The 16,749-nt window shown below is 38.0% G+C and overlaps 1 protein-coding gene across 1 annotated transcript in view; it reads right to left on the reverse strand.

The window, feature by feature from the left end:
• Positions 1–814: 814 nt before the first annotated feature.
• The window catches only part of efna3a (ephrin-A3a), a 115,647-nt gene continuing 99,712 nt past the window's right edge, over positions 815–16,749 (reverse strand). Inside the window, exons 2-5 of the mRNA XM_082187261.1 lie at positions 14,300–14,601; positions 9,431–9,496; positions 7,145–7,216; positions 815–2,753 (exon numbers count right to left, since the gene is read on the reverse strand). Of these exons, the coding sequence (XP_082043387.1) occupies positions 2,635–2,753; positions 7,145–7,216; positions 9,431–9,496; positions 14,300–14,601 (559 nt within the window). The 3' untranslated portion in view covers positions 815–2,634. The remainder of the gene's footprint in view (positions 2,754–7,144; positions 7,217–9,430; positions 9,497–14,299; positions 14,602–16,749) is intronic.

The raw sequence follows: 16,749 nt of genomic DNA on the forward strand, positions 1-16,749 counted from the left end.
TAAAGCAGCACAACTGTTTTAAAGATTGATAATAATAATAAGAAATGTTACCTGGGCAGCAAATCTACATATTAAAATAATTTCTGAAGGATCATGTGACACTAAAGACTGGGTTAATGATGCTGAAAATCCAGCTTTGCCATAACAGAAATAAATTACATTTTAAAAAATATTAAAATAGAAAACAGTTCTTTAATATTTCACAATTTTACTGTTTTTACTGTATTTTTTTATTAAATAAATGAAGCATTGGTGAGCATACGAGACTGCTTTCAAAAACATTTAAAAAAATTATATTTCCAAACTTTTGACAAGAACTGTGTATATATATATATATACACTGTAAAAAACAAACTTGGTGTAGAAACAACTTTCACTCAAAAATTGCTTATAAATTTCACAATTACAAAGAAATGGAAAGTAACTAATTGAATGGAACGTGGCATTTTTAAGTACAAAGATTTTCTTGTATTTACAAGTAAAAACTCCATTAATCATTGTTTTATTTACAACTTCGAAATTTCTTTTTTTACAGTGTTTATAGTCCCAGTGTATTTCAGGCTTGTTTATAATTAAAAGTCCCGTCATTATGCATAATGTTTTTTCCTTTTCTGTGTATTTGTATTTGTATTTGCCATTTAATTCAACGTAAACTCTTATAGCTGCCCCATACTTTTAGTATTCTAATAAATTAGAATCCCACATTATTTGATACACTTCTATTGCACCCCAAGTTTTTTTTTGCTTTTTTTTTGTTCCTAAATTAGGACCATGTGCTCCTTGGGAAAAAAGTCATTTACACTCATTTACTCATTTACATAAACATTCTGACATCCTGAGAATCATGTCATGCCGATTACGATGCTCTAAAGGCAACCTGCATGATAAAAATAACAGCGAGTGTTAAAATAAGAATGTTTTATTAAGTTTCATTCTGGCAATTGTCATTCATGATTCGTTTACATGTTTGTAATCATTCTAAGGTAAACACGATTGGTACTGTTGTTGCCAACAATGATAAATGCTTTCGTTCTCACCCGTCTCATTCTCACCAGCCAAAACTCTCACACAAGCTTGAGTATTTAAAACCTACAAATGTGTATCTAAATGCATATGAAAATGCCAAAATGCGCACACTTTCACAACCCTCTGTAAAGTGCACACTCATAAGACACATACGCAGACACATTTACATTGACATTCACTCTTGACATTGTCTGCAGGGTTCTGAGGAATGATTTATTCCATTACTGCACTGAAGCCACGCCCTCTCAATAAGCCCCTCCCTAAATGCCCTCCCAGCCCCGCCCACCAATATAGACTACAACAATCTCACACTGTCCTATAATAATGACTCTCATTATAAAGATAATGTACCTATTTCAACCGAGCGCAATGGATGAGATGCATTAGATATGTCTTTCTGTAACTAAGACTCAATTTGCTGGCACATGAACTGAAATAAAGTCCATGAAACGAACATAAATAAACAAAATAATTTGGCATTAGCAAAGATGAGGAAGGATCCCTCAAGAAAGCAGACAAAACTCACAAAGTTCCCAAAAAAGGATCAAATGATCAATAAATAACTCAATAAATTAAGTAAATAAACTAACATACTCAAAGAGCAGTTAAATATGTATCATACGGTAAAAACTAAATCTGCATCGCAATTCTTCGATATAAAACAGCGAATTGCAGTTTACGACTCGACCGCTCTTACAAAAATGGCCACTATGCTAATCAGTGGCACTGGCCAGTCCAGTGCCTTTCCATGATGACACGTACATACTATAGGAAATAAACGTTTATCTATCCATCTACCGTTAGTTCAGTCCATCTCGATTCTCTTTCATTATGTGCGCTGCTATGATGTCCAAACTATTTCGGGTCACACAATGTACAAAAGTGATGGTCTCTGACCGATCTCTAGTTTCCAAGTTCAGCAATCGAACTGGGAAACTAGAAGGAAAGCGTTCCCATTCCAGCTCACAGACAAGTCTCCAGCCTGGGAACTAGCAGAAACAGTAGCCATGCCTTTCTGTGATCGATTCATAAGCCTAACACCTGAACTTAGTGACGGGCAAATGAGTTTTATTGATCTCTGCTGCAGAACTATCAATGACTGACACATATTGCAGTCCGACAGGTAAGGGTTGTGACAGAATGTTAAAACAGGATCAAAGGTCTCCAGCACTCCTCGAGTCTCTCAGCTGAGATCCACTGACCACTATGACGCTTGTCATATCCATTTGAGCTCGTGTCAATCTTAAAATGTCCATCTCAAGATTTGCCCCAGTCTGGGTAGGTTCATTAGAGACGAGAACGACGTAGCTAGAGGTAGAGAGACCTCACTGTCTAACCAGATTTGTTTTCCTCCGCGAGTACGTTTGAGGAGAGTGGACGCTCCATCGCAAAGGCAAATTCTGAAATTGATGCACGTCATTCCTTATTCCAAAATTGTGGAGACGAAGGCCACTATTTGGGTGCGGTAGATCTACTATTAGCTCCAGTGTTTAGGGCTCGACTATTGGTTAATCTGTTCTGATTGGATAATGTCCCGCACAGGTTGAACGAAAGGCGAGCGCTCGGAGCTGCTGGCTCAGAAATGTCAGAGAGAGAGAGAGACGGTTGCTAAGACACGAGGAGAGCAGCGAGGAGAAGCGTCGCCACAGTGATTAACAGTCGGTCTCCAGACGGGCTGCTGCCGCTCACGCTCTTCTCCAGTTTGGGGATCTCAGGGTTAAACTCATCTGAGAGAGAGAGAGAAGAAAGAAGGAAGGGAAGAAAGAAAGAAAGAAAGTTAGTGAGCACGTAACGACTTTTTATACTGATAAAAAGCCTACAAAACTATGTACGCCGCCTCAGAGTAAAGCATTTAAAAATGTACATTTCATTTTTCAGAAATAAATAAATAATTTTATTCAGCAAGGATGCGTTAAATTGATTAAAAGTGTCAGTAAAGAAATTTTTAATGTTACAAAAGATTCCATTTCAAATAAATGCTGTTTTTTTGAGCTTTCAATGAAATCCCACAAAAATATTAAGCAGCACAACTGTTTTCAACACTGATAATAATAAAAAAAGTTTTTTGAGCATCAAGTCAGCATTTGGCTTGTAACGGCTGCTAAGTTATTTAAAATTGTAATAATATTTAAGAATATTACTGGTCTTGCTGTATTTTTTGGTAACACTTTACAATAAGGTTAATTAGTTAACCTTAGTTAATATGAACTAAGAATGAACAATACTTCATCAGCATTTATTAATCTAAGTTAATATTGATTTCAACATTTACTAATATATTATTAAAATCAAAGATTGTATTTGTAAACATTAGTTAATGCACTGTGAACTAACATGAACAAACAATGAACAGCTGGATTTTTATTAACATTAACAAAGATTAATAAATACTGTAACAAATGTATTGCTCATTCTTCATTTTAGAATAAACAAACTAATGTTAACTAATGAACCTTATTGTAAAGTATTACCGTATTTTTTATATATTATATTAGGTGAGCATAAGAGACAAAAACATTTAAAAAAGTATAATGCGATTTTAAAAGGTTATAATATGATTTATTTCTTATTTTAAACTTTATCTCACAATTGCTGGTTTTATGTTTTACCAATTCCAGATCTATTCTCTAATCGAAATGTGAGTATTAGACAGCGGGATTTCCAACATTCCATCCTGTTTGATAAGACTACAAAACTATACACGTATATCATCCCAAACATTTTGTGATTTCATTCAGATTAAGAAAAAATCTGTTAACGGTCAATCTCTCACTGAATAATGGCTAACTTTAGCTCTTTATGTCTATCATGTTAGCTGCTATTCAAGAGAGAGGTAGGAAATGATTGGAAACAGAGGGAATGAGATCGGAACATCACTGTCGGCTGGAATCAATCCAGCATCCATTACATGAGCACCATGGCTCAATGTCAGGAACGCAAGCACTAACCATGAAGTCACCGCAACCAAAAGCTAGACGTCAAAGTTAGACAGTGACGGTAAATTATCACCTACTAAACATCATAGAATGATAAAGGGTGCAGGGGAAATAATGATTCCTCTTTGAGTAATGTAATCACCTGCAGAAACTGTAATGGTTTCCCCACAGCCTTCTCTAAATATAAGGAAGATAAAACTCATCCATTCATTTTCTGTATTACTACTGGCCCTAAAGCTCAATATAACATTCTACAAGGGTTATTGATGATGAAAATAATCACTTAGAAATAGAGAAAGGCAGAGAAAAGGAGAAATAAAGGCAGGAGAGATAGCGAGAGAGAAATCTTATCTATTAAAACAGGAGATATGATTGTAGAGAAAAGACTTGGAAGGATATCAGACAGAAAAAAAAAACAAAGAATATGTGACATTTCTTATCAGCAGCCGCCACGTTGTATGTTGATAAAGGACGCTCGGGCAGTTAGAGGTTAAACACACTGCTGTGATAGCAGACGTGAGTGAACATTGACACACAGCTCAATGGACATATCAGCGGAGTCGTGTCAACACATCATGGAAATGTCTGGAATTTATTATTGTTGACGCACATCGGCGAAATTCCATTTGGACTGGTTTTGCTGTGCTCTTCTTTGTGCGACAAAGTAGGATGTGCTCCTGGATCAGCATCTTTAGCAGGGCCTGGAACAACATTCCTGTCAAACAAATATAGTCTTATACCCTAGTGGTTCTCAACTGGTTTTGCATAAAGGTTCCAGATTTGATGTTGAACATCAACTGATCCAGAAATGTTCTACATCCAAAACAATGCTGTTTATATCCAAGATGTGATTGCAAAACAGATTGTTCTTTGCTTAGGGGTAAAAAGAAGTTGGAAATACCTTTTCAGCATATTGTTATCAAACATCACGACGCCACCTACTCTGCTGAGAGCTGTGTTTAGATGAATATGCAAATATTTGCTGTGCAAAATAATAACAGCGGTGAGCAAACAGCGGTTAAGAAAGCATCTGATCATAGCGATGTGGATATGTTCCCACACTGCACTCCAGTCAAGTTAAGTCACGTCACGTTTATTTATAGCACTTTGTACAATATACTGTATTGCTTTAAAGCAAGCAGCTTTACAGTATTAAACATGAAAATGTGTCAGTATAGCTTTCAATTCAGAATTACAACATCAATTTCCACTATAAAGCAGCTCTCCAGTGTGTTCATGTTTATATTCGTGACGTCTGACCCCGACGGACTGAACAGAATAAATAAACTGGAGAAGATTTTCCGTGTCAAAGAAGGCGGAGCCCTCCGTACACACCTACCTATGACATCATCACCACGGACCAATGGTAGTTCAAAGGATGATGTCACACCAGTTCAGGTCTTCACTGTGATCACCCTGATCTCGACTTTTTTTTAATTAAAATTTACAGTAAAAAAAACGGCACCTAGAAATGTACCATAAAGAATACGGTAGCAACATTTTAAGTTTTACAAATTGACCTTAAATTTACAGTAGGAAAATGTATATTCCATGAATTGAAATAATTTGAATATACCAAAATTATTGCAATGAATGCAATAAACATTCATTTAACAACATAAGATGTAACATAATACCCTAGGGCCCTATCTTGCACCCAGCGCAATTGCCTTTGTACACCGACGCATGTATCATTCCTATTTTGGAATGTCACTTCTCTGTGTTTTACGGCCCTGACGAGAACGTCGGTCTCCTCGGATGTGAACCGCTCCTGGCGCGCTCCTGGCAAATCCGCCGTTATAATAGCAAACCGCCATGGAACAAGCACGCCTGCTCTTAAAGGGAATGTGAGATGACGCTCTGATTGGTTTATTTCACGTTACGCCCAAACCACACCTATGAATAATGAAGCTACTTCAGACCAACCCATTTTAGATTTGCGTCGGGCTCAAGAGTCATTTATCCCGCCGGTATAATAGCAACCGCGCCCAAGACCCGCCCACAAAGCTACTTGCGTTTCGCGCTTGATACTTGCGTTTCAGATCGTTAAAATAGGGCCCCTAATGTACGTAAGTGATAAGAAAAAAAATAAGAAACAGTTATTTTAATAGCCTATCACAAAAAAGGACTTCAGCTTTTAGCTGATTCACCTTTTTTGACTGAAACTAGTGTATAAATTCTTTCAGTGTGACCTGGCAAACTCAAATAAGAAACATCATGTCTCCTGGGTCTTTGGAACTCTTTTCAGAATAGTGATTATGCAGTGCTTTTTTGACATCTGTAACCCTATCTTTTCATATCGGTTTCATCGAGTATAATCCCTGACTGGAACACACTATGTCTATATGATGTGTGTTATGCACACTTAAGCAGAATTTTTTATTTTAATGCAGCATCAGCACAAATGATGGTATTATGGAGCTGTTGACAGGAAACAAAGTAAAACTTAGTCCTCAAGACTGCAACACAAGATTTTTCCCCCTTAAAATAGGGTGGTTGACCTGTCAGCAATGTGTTTTTTATTAGATATGGTTTGGGAAAGCTAACAAGATGTTGACAGTTTTAGAAGTAGGAGGATCTGTGTACAGAGGGTCAATTGGTTCATATGGTGTGTGTGTCATAATCAGTTTCCATTTTAATGCTGTGTACATTAACACACATGTACCCACACACACAGAGAGAGAGAGATGTCCTACTGCTAGAGTGCTTTTGAATGCCTACGGTGGTGTAAAGTGCCAGCTATTTGTTTAGTTATGTGCATGTGGGCATGTGGGCGTTGAGCCAAGCTGTGCATCCTGCAGTGTGTCCCAATGATCCTTCCTGTGATCCTGATGTGAACTTGGGTTTCTGAGTATTCGCTGGACATACATTTCAGATGTGCAGTCATAATGCATCTCACTGCACATTTACAGCTCGATTTCTCAGAATAAAAACAGTAGTTAAGTGAGGGCGAGAGAGCAAAAATAGAGAGACTGAATAAATGCATGAATTTGTTTATTATTGGCCACCCCCTGGTCACTGGACCTTATGGTCATCCAGGCTTTTAAGAGGAATTTCAGATGCTCATGAGGCAGATTAAATGCGTAAAAGCCATATTTGTGAGAACAGATGAAAATGTGTGTTACACACTCTTATAAAGCCAGTGTGTGTACAAGGCTTCATGTTTGTGTGTGTTCACTCACCGATGTCATGCAGTTTGGGTCTGACAGTGTAGTCAGGGGGACTCTGGTTCGAGTCATCATCTGCATTAGAGACTGTAGCAAAGAAAAACAGGATCTCAGTGCATACAGTGATTCTAAACACTATCTAATCACTTAAAGGATTAGTTCACCCCAAAATGAAAATTTCCTAATAATTTACTCACCCCAATGCCATCCAAGATATCCATGTCTTTCTCTACTCAGTGAGAGAGAAATTATGTTTTTTGAGGAAAACATTTCTGGATTTTTCTTCTAACAATGGACTTCTAAAAATGACCTATCGTTTCGCTAGATAACAACCTCTTCTTCAGCTGTGTACAGCCTGTTTAAACACTTCAAAGACTTTTGAAACTGCATTGATTTGGACTTAAAAACGATGGAAACCAATGAAGTCCATTGTTAGAAAAAAATCCAGAAATGTTTCCTCAAAAAACATAATTTCTCTCCCACTGAGGAAAGAAAGACATGGATATCTTGGATGGCATTGGGGTGAGTAAATTATTAGAAAATTTTCATTTTGGGGTGAACTAATCATTTAAAGGGGTCATGACATGGATTTTTAAAAATGTTCCTTGAGGTTCACTTAAGCCCCTTTCACACAGAGATTCCGGAAAATACACGGATAAAGTGACCCGGGATTTGACCCGGGTTCGTTTGATTTTGGTTCATTCACACTGCCAGTGATTTTCCGGAATCAGAGAGTGCGTTCACACACAACCCGTAAAAATGCCGTAAAGACACGTGACATCGATGTGACTTGTAATCTCAGCAGCGTCTTAAGTTTGCTTATGAGCTGCGATCTCTCTCTCGAGAAACCACGCCTGTGCATTTGTTTCTCTGATTCGATCATAAACTTGCGCATTACGTACCGTTTCACAGCTGGAGAACGAGCCCGGCTTCAGCGTCATCACTACGACACGGCATTATTACGGCTTTTGTTCACACAGCGCGCGTTCCGGGACTGAACACGGCAATGTTACTAGGTCCCGACCCGGCATCGATCCCGGCATAAATCCCGGGTCGAGTTTGCGTTCACACAGAAGGCGCTCTGGCAATTTGCCGGCAATTTGCCGGGTTCAAAGCGCTGTGTGAAAGGGGCTTTATATTGCTAATAAAGTAAAAAAAAAAAATTTTTTAAAGTAGATACTCAGCGGAATTTTTTTTTAATTATCTGTTTTTAATGGGCAACTCCTTTAAGGCTAGTCAGTAAACGACCACTTTTGTTCCGCGATTCAGAACACCTTAAATGAACCATCCACAGGACGCGTCAAATCGCATGTTCTTCATTCTTCCATTTGTCCTGTTGTCAACAGACTCAAGTGAACTGAACGGGCATCTTTTATACTGTATTCAGTGTAGACAGCATCAGTGATTATAATGGATCTCTATTTGGCGCGACACTTATCCAGTGTAGACAAATGTCAGCGGGGCCTATGGTGAGAGGATGTAAAACTATTTATTGATGTCTTGCTCTAGAGGCAGTAATATGCAAATTAATTTGCCCATGTGACGACACAGATCCCACAACATCAAAACGAGACGCTTCTGGAACCTGATTATATAAATGCTTTGTTTATAATGAGGAGGACGTTTTAAGCTATGAAACTTGCAGGATGTTTTAATGGTACAAATACCTCTTATATGTCAAAACATCAAGACAAATTTGATTTCTCATATCATGACCCCTTTAAGGCATACTGTATTTTTCCACTTTCATTCTCGGCAATTTGTCAATATAGTCTTTTTATAAAAAAAAAAGAAAAAAAAGAAATGCTGCTAGGCCATAGCATACTTTTTTTCTGCAAAAAGCATTTATTTTTTACCTTAATATAGTGTTTACATATTAAAATGTAATTCCTATTGTCGCTTCCTATACACATCACTTGCTCAAACTTTTTTTTTAGATACATTTTAGGTACATTATATGCAAACACAAAGCGATTTCAACAAATACACACACATGTAATATAACTGAAAAATATTATTGATTAATGCAGCGCGGGGTTAAACTTGTGTTCAAGAGCTGCATGAGTTATGCTATCAAAGAAAGACAGAGCAAAAGAGTGAGAAGAGAAACTGGAAGACAGAGCAGGGGGTGAGAGGACGTATCCACACATGCTCTGATCAAAGAGGCCACAGAACATGTTCGAGCATTAAGTTCTGAAAATAGTTTGCTCACACACAGAACACACATTAAAAGCCAGCATCATGACCTCCCCTTGCGGTTTACGTGCTTTTTTGTTTCAATGTGTGTGTGATGATGCTCACCTGTAGAACAGCAGACAAACACCCGCAGTCTTAAACAGTTGTGTCCGTGGTGATGGATTGGTGTAGCTGCAACAACACATGACAGGACAAACATTAATTTACTGCCACCTACTGGACAATGACATGCACTGACATCACTTCTAGGTTCAGAACGTAATACTACTGTAGCTTACTAAATTAACACTCAGGATACACAGTATTCTGTATACTTTTCAATTATAAGTGAAACAGTAAATAGTAAAATAGCAAGTATTATTATGCAATAATAAACATTTCAAATAGTAGAATTCTACGCTGCAGTCACATGACCTCTTCGTGTAATATGTGATTGGCGTCAGTCATTATTTAGAAAATAAATGTAGCTTTTGCCTTGTATTTATACAATACTTGTATTTATACAAATGTATTTATTTATTTTGTAAAAACTTCATCAGTCCAATCAAATATTGAGTCAAAATATTAATGTTAAAAATATCTGATTTTATCTGGTTCATTAGTCACATTAGGCACACTGCATTGTGGGATTCTATAATGTTTTTTGCACTGTTATACTACATAGTATAATATAGGAAGTAACAAATGTGGCACCAGGACAAACTAGTATTCTATGCATACTAAAAATCAGCATACTGTGCACAGTATCTATACAAAACACAGATATAGTGAAATGTAATGAGGTCATGTGACGTGAAGATTTTGTCCAAAGCGTCACATCACTGCTAAATGAATAAATGTAAATATTTAAATGTACCAACACAGTAGAACACAACAGATTAAAACATTTACCACTGCATTTTTACCTAATTAAAAGCTAAAACATTATGCTACTACTCCATTCCTCACATATCTATACTGGTTTTAACCTGTTACCTAAATCCTCCTCTTCAAAGTCCACTTGTAATGTTAATCAATTTCTTGCAACTGCTTTAATTTAGTTTCTCATGTCCATTTTCTGCCCTTACTCTGAACATTAAGTTCAACAGATTGTTTTTGCTACTGTACCTTTAAGTCTTCCATATGTAAATGATCACATGAAGAACTGAAATGAGCAGCAACCTGGTGAGAGCGCTTTAGAGTGTGTCTACTACGTAGTACATTAAACTCTTTATTTCAAAAGAAGAATGTTATGCAAATGTCACAGCAAATGTTATGGCCATTCTAAGGTATCTAAGCCAAAGCTCCTTCTGCTGAGATAAAACAAACACTAAATAAATAACACTGATCAAAACAGATACGGTGTACGTTTATTAAATTATCCATTTCCACAAGCTGCAGATACCATCTTTGATTGATGAATTGGCTCTAAACGAACTCCCCTGGGCTAAGACAAAGATAATGTTTCTTGTTTTCAGGTTGATAAACATATGGGCCACATTATCATAGGAATGTTTGAGTGTGATATCATTTTTCAATACCAATGGTTGTCATACAATCGCTAATAACCTGCCTACAGCCCTCACTAATGAAGACGACTATTAGCATTAGGTGAGACATGCATCAGAAAATCACCATTAGCAATGCTCTATTAACACTCGGTTTATAGCCTGCATTAGAAAGTTTTCGATCAAAAAACGGGTGCGCTCTAATTGGTAGTGACTGACCCAAATGCCAGAAAGACCGATGATCGGCGGCCTTCCGTAACGTCCGTTTCCCGATAACAAGCTCCTTTGCATGGCGGACCTGTCACCATTTCCCCAACAAGGCACTTTTGAGAGCAAATGGACTGCTGGGAGAGATGCATTTGAGCTTGTCCTTAGGAGCTTTCTTTTAGTCTCAGTTGTGATTTGGAAAAAATGAATGAAACATTGTTGTGTTTGAAATAACTTGCTGCCTTTCTTCAAACTACTGCTTCGTAACAACAAAGCCCTTTAAAGACGATCACTGGGGTCGCAAATTGTTTTCTTAATGAGTTTCTCTTGTGTTAACTGCATCTGTGTGACTTATCTGTAACCCTGCACATAAAGGTGCTCACGCAGAAAGTTCTCACTTCTTTTATTCCCAACTCAAAAAACTCCACGACAGGAATGGCTGTGATTGGCTCAGCGGTACAATCGCCACATCATGAAAGGGAGGATCCTGCCAAGGCAATGTCCCCTTGAACAAAGCACTAAACCTCCATCTGCTCCCCAGTATGCCTTTCCCTGTAATAACCTTTTCTGTCAGTGGAGTTTACTGCAAACTGGAACTTGCTAGCAAAAGCAAAAACACTTGAATGGATTATTATGTTAAATACAAGTTTTATCAAGTTCTATGGACAGCATCTGTGGCATGCTGTCAATAACCACATGACATCATTTTGACTAACGTTTGCCCCCAGATACTTCCATTGTAAGCTTGTTTTCACAAACATTTTCTGTGGCAACGTGCCATTAGCTTTCCATCTACATATTCCTATGCAAATATTGGGATACTGCATAAAAATGACAAATACTAATTTCCAGAATATGCATGTAAAACGTATAAACTTGCTTGAGATGTAAAAACGTAAGCTTTTATTTAGTAGGACGACAATGCGAAACTAGGACGCATTTACAGAATAAATTCCTGGATTGACATCCAAAACAAAAATTGGACTTTGATTCGAATCATGTGATAAATTATTAAATAATTCACTCAGATTGGCAAGTATCACATTTCAGAATTGTCTGGCACACTGTTGTTCAATACATAAAGCAGGGGTTTTCAATTAAAGTTCTAAGAGGTCCGATCGATATACAGTATTTCCATCCCATCAGAGGTTCGGACGATACTTTTTTGGAACAGTTATACTTTTCCATCGGTGCAGTTGTAGTACTTTGTATAAGAAAAAAAGCCTAAACACTCAAAATAGTCATCAAAGATGAGAATCTATAGCCTGGTTAAAACCAGACCATTCTCAGTAGTAACTGAGTTATGGTCTGGCAAAGCTGCATTAATAACTCATTTCCAAAGGGGTGTCACCAACGGACGTCGCTCAAATGCCTTTGGGCGCAATTGGATAGACCTAAAACCAATCAGAGCGATCGTCATCGTGTAAAGCCATATGCTGCGTCCTAAGTTACACTACGCCATAAAAGTATGTACTTTTTTTGTGAAGAAAAGGTATTTACTTTTGAATGTGTAGCAAAAAAGTAGGAAGGCTTTGGGACATACTACTTCGTCATCTTTATCGGACGGATCTGTCGCGTGCATCCTGTCATGTAAACTGCCCTGTCAATCATCTTGTCACAGTTAAAATCCTCTATTAAATCTAATTTAATTTCCTATTTAAGAGAAATGTAGTAGCACGTTCATCTGCCAGTGGGTCTTTCATGGAGACTGTCCTCATGTATTTGCAATTTGAATATAATAATGCATTTAAAAGTTGCTGCGCTTCACCAACGGACGTCGCTCAAATGCCTCTGGGCGCAATTGGATAGACCTAAAACCAATCAGAGCGATCGTCATCGTGTAAAGCCCGCCTCAACGTTTCTGTTTGGTGCCGCGATTTCTAGGCCATGGAAATGGGCTTGAATGAGCTCTTTGCCAGACCACTTCTCGAGCAAATCTAAATTTGCCGGAAGTTGTCTGAGTTTTCCCAGGCTAGAGAATCTAGGGTCCAGAGAGCCAAAGCAGTGACGTCTAAGAATTTTAACCAATGTTTACCAAAAAAAAGTAAATATATTTCTCCCAACTGGATATGAAAATAAAAAAGTACAGTAAGATCAGAATCAGAAAAATCAGTACGATTTTTATTTTTATTTTTTTATTTAGACACCTTACGTGTATGTCACATAGAATGCCTTAGGACTGAGAAAACATTTTTTATTATGAAATGCTCTTATATGCTGATTAACAATGTTAAATGTATGAAAAAAGGCGCCATACATTAACTTGTCACAAATCTGGTTTAGTTAAACGGTCGAAGTCATCTGTATGACAGATAAAAATAATTGTATTTTCTGCATTCTCGTTTTCTGCAGTGTTTTAGCAAAAGTATCTATTTTGCTGCTCATTGTGTTCTGCTACTGTTGTTAAAATAACCGCGCCATCTGCATCTCTTAATGTGGCGCTTCACGTCTCTAGTGAGGAGAAAGAAGCAATGCGCACGGAGAGGAAAGGGCTTGAATGAAGCGCGTTTGGCTCTAGATTAAAATATTAGAGGATGTAGTGCCGAACGATCATTAGCGTAAACGAACCAGAGCACTTGTGCTGTGATACTCTCCGCTGATTTGACACGCTGCTCATTTTAAACTGTGGAAACGTTAAAATGGCGCAATTAGGTCCCACGGTCCAGATGGAACCAAGCCGGGGACCAGAACCAGACCGCCGGCCGCCATCTGAACACTGACATAAAGCATCTGCAGCAGATTGCTAGCAAAAATGTAATGCTTCAAAGCCTGCTTTATTGTATTTACTAAAAGTGGCTTCCCCATTGGCTCCAACTTCCATTTAGACTTCTACTTTGGGCCAATTTCCACAAAAGTAACACTTTTGTTTTTGTGTTTAATGGAATGGAAATGCTGCAAATTGTTTACTTGCATATATTTAGTTAAATATTTTACTCATTTGCATAAATTACATTTGTACCGGTATTATCCATTGAGCTTAATTTGTTTTTAAAGGTTCACTCAGGCATTTTTTTTAAATGATCAAGATAAAGCAATTAGTATTTGGTTGGTCTTGTGATCTGGTTATGTGAACATACCAGCCCCAATGTTGGTACGACTCATGTCAGTATATATTATTTAAAATATATTTAAAAAAATGACTATTCATTTTTTAAATAAATAAAACCTATACATTGTGCACATTTAAATAAAACCTAACAACTAAACAAACTGTAACAAACAAAAATGTCATTAAGGAAACCTCATGATGGTGATTTTATGTATTTGATCAAATACTCACATATATAGTAGTACTCATGACCAACGTTGAATTCATAGCCTAGTGAGAAGGCGCTGTAACGCTGGAATTTCTCCGAGAATTTAATTGGCGCGTGGGGGGCGTGCGGCCGGTTGCACTCCCAGCGTTTGAAGCCCATCTGTGGGTCACAGGTGCGGTAGCCTCGGTAACTGACCATGTAGAGAACGTACTGCTCGGCCACCCCGCGCTCTAGCGCCCCCCGCTGGCTCTGGTTGTAGTGTGGACAGTAGATGTCCAGGTAGTCGTTCACGGTGACCTGTACGGTGTAGCCCTCACTCCGCAAGCTAAAAGAATCAGAGAAAAAAAAAAAGAGAAAGACAAAAACATTAAAAACATTATTATAAGATTACAGTGTTTTTGCTATTCGAATGGCATCAGTCATATATACTTTGTATTTTAGATAGAAAAAGGAAGAGAAGGGGAAGATTTATCTCATTGACCTTTCTAAAACGTGTAAGTCCTGCTTGAATGAAAAAGCAGTTATATTTCAATGCATTTGCCACAGCACATTAAACCGGATCATTTTTCATGCTCAATGTGCGCGAGGCCCTGATCAAACAACAGGGGGCAGTGTTTCATTTCACAGCCGCCCTTCTCATTTGACTCTCTTTGTCCCACACAAGCTCACACAGAAAAAAAAAAAAAAACATGCTAATACACACACTTGCGCGCTTCTAGGTCAGGTCCCGCAGGAGATTATTATTCAATTACAAAACGAGGATCAGAAATGTCACCCACTCCTTCTCCGTTCCTCTTCCGCTATTCCGCTAACCCCTTTCTCCTCGGTTTCCGTGTCTTTCTTTACAAATCCTTTTTCTTTTTTTACACACTTTCAGTACTACAACATGCAGTGCTGTTTTTTCTGCTTTCTAAAATGCGCATTATTTACGTGTCCTCTTTGTAGTTCTGCTCCTCCTCCTTTACTCACCGTTTCTGCAGTTTTCTTTCTTTTTTTCCTACTGCTTTTCCCCCCTCTTTTTTAATCAGTGTCTTTCTTAGTCTTTTATCAATACACAACAGATGGCAATCACATCCTTGATTAGGGCTTTCTCTCTCTTACTCTCTCTCCTGCTCACACACACACACGCAGACTGAATGAAAGATTTTTGTCGTGCAGTGTGTTTTGGGGAGGGATGCTTCAAAGCTGCTAAATTTAGGGAGAGGGTGCAGGCAAGGAGAGGAAGAGAGAAAGATAAAGGGAGAAGATAAAAGAGTAAGGAAAGATGAAATGAGTGCAGAAAAACAAAGGATGAGACTGGTACAGAGAGGCGCAGAATTGGGACGGCGATGTACCTGACACTCCTGAAGTTGATGATGTTGTGGTGTGTGTGTGTGTGTGGGGTGGGGGTGATGGGATTCAGGTTTTACCTACACTGCAGGGACCAAATGTCCCCAAAAGGAGAGTAAAATCTAAAATGTTACATTGTGAGCACCAGCCAATAGCTCCCATGAGTAATATGTCTTAATAAACATACTAAAATCCTAGTATGCATCTCATAAAATTGGTTGACTGAATGTTCAGAGCTGAAATTTAGGGTGTGTTGTAGATCCGTTCGCTTGGTCCAGAGCAAAAAAAAAATTAAAATATATATATAACTTAGTCCTGGTCCGCTTAGCATTCACATGGGCATTTAAACACCAAACCTAAAGATACCGAACCTAAAGGCATAGGGATATGTTCACAACCTGATTGGTCAGCTTTTATTATGTGAATTTCGCGAGGGAACTTACCGAACATCCAAAACAGTGCTGTGTGCTGGGCTAAATGGGCTCGTTGTATGTTTGTTGCCTACATATAATGTTATTTTGACCAGCTGAGAACTCGTGAAGAGCTTATAAAATGTGTAAAGAAGTCAAAACAGCGGCAGGAATCCATCCGTCACACACACAAACAAAGATTTGCTGCGAGGAGACACGGCTCTAATGCCTGTATCGAACTGTGATGGGCAACATCACGACTATGATGAGAAAAAAACAGGTATGCTTGAACATTCTGTCCTTTTTAGGGTCGCATCTTATGAACAATCGCACCAGGGTTCGTTTTATTTGAAGCAAACATGCCAAGTGTTATTGTCAGCTTTGATTTGCTGAACATTTAGATCACTCAATAATTTCCTTACTTCATTTGTTATTTCATAGTATTGATTACTTAATTTTCATTCTAAAATGTGGAAAATTGTCATAATAAAGAATAAAAGTAGGTGTGCTCATACTTTTGACTGATAGTACAGATCTTTGCCTTGAGGATAAAACGTAAGGTACTGTAGCTAAATCTGACCTAAGTTAAAAGTGTGAATTCGGCTCACTAAATTAGACCTCTCTCAAAAACTGCCAAAAAATGCCATCAAACTCAGACATATAAAATGAAGAATGTGTTTCTGGTTGAGTTGTTTTGTGATTGGCTACAAATGTTGGGCATTTCCCTCAACTCT

Source organism: Leuciscus leuciscus (genome assembly GCF_965113295.1).
Source record: "Leuciscus leuciscus genome assembly, chromosome: 12".
Taxonomy (NCBI): Eukaryota; Metazoa; Chordata; class Actinopteri; order Cypriniformes; family Leuciscidae; genus Leuciscus; species Leuciscus leuciscus.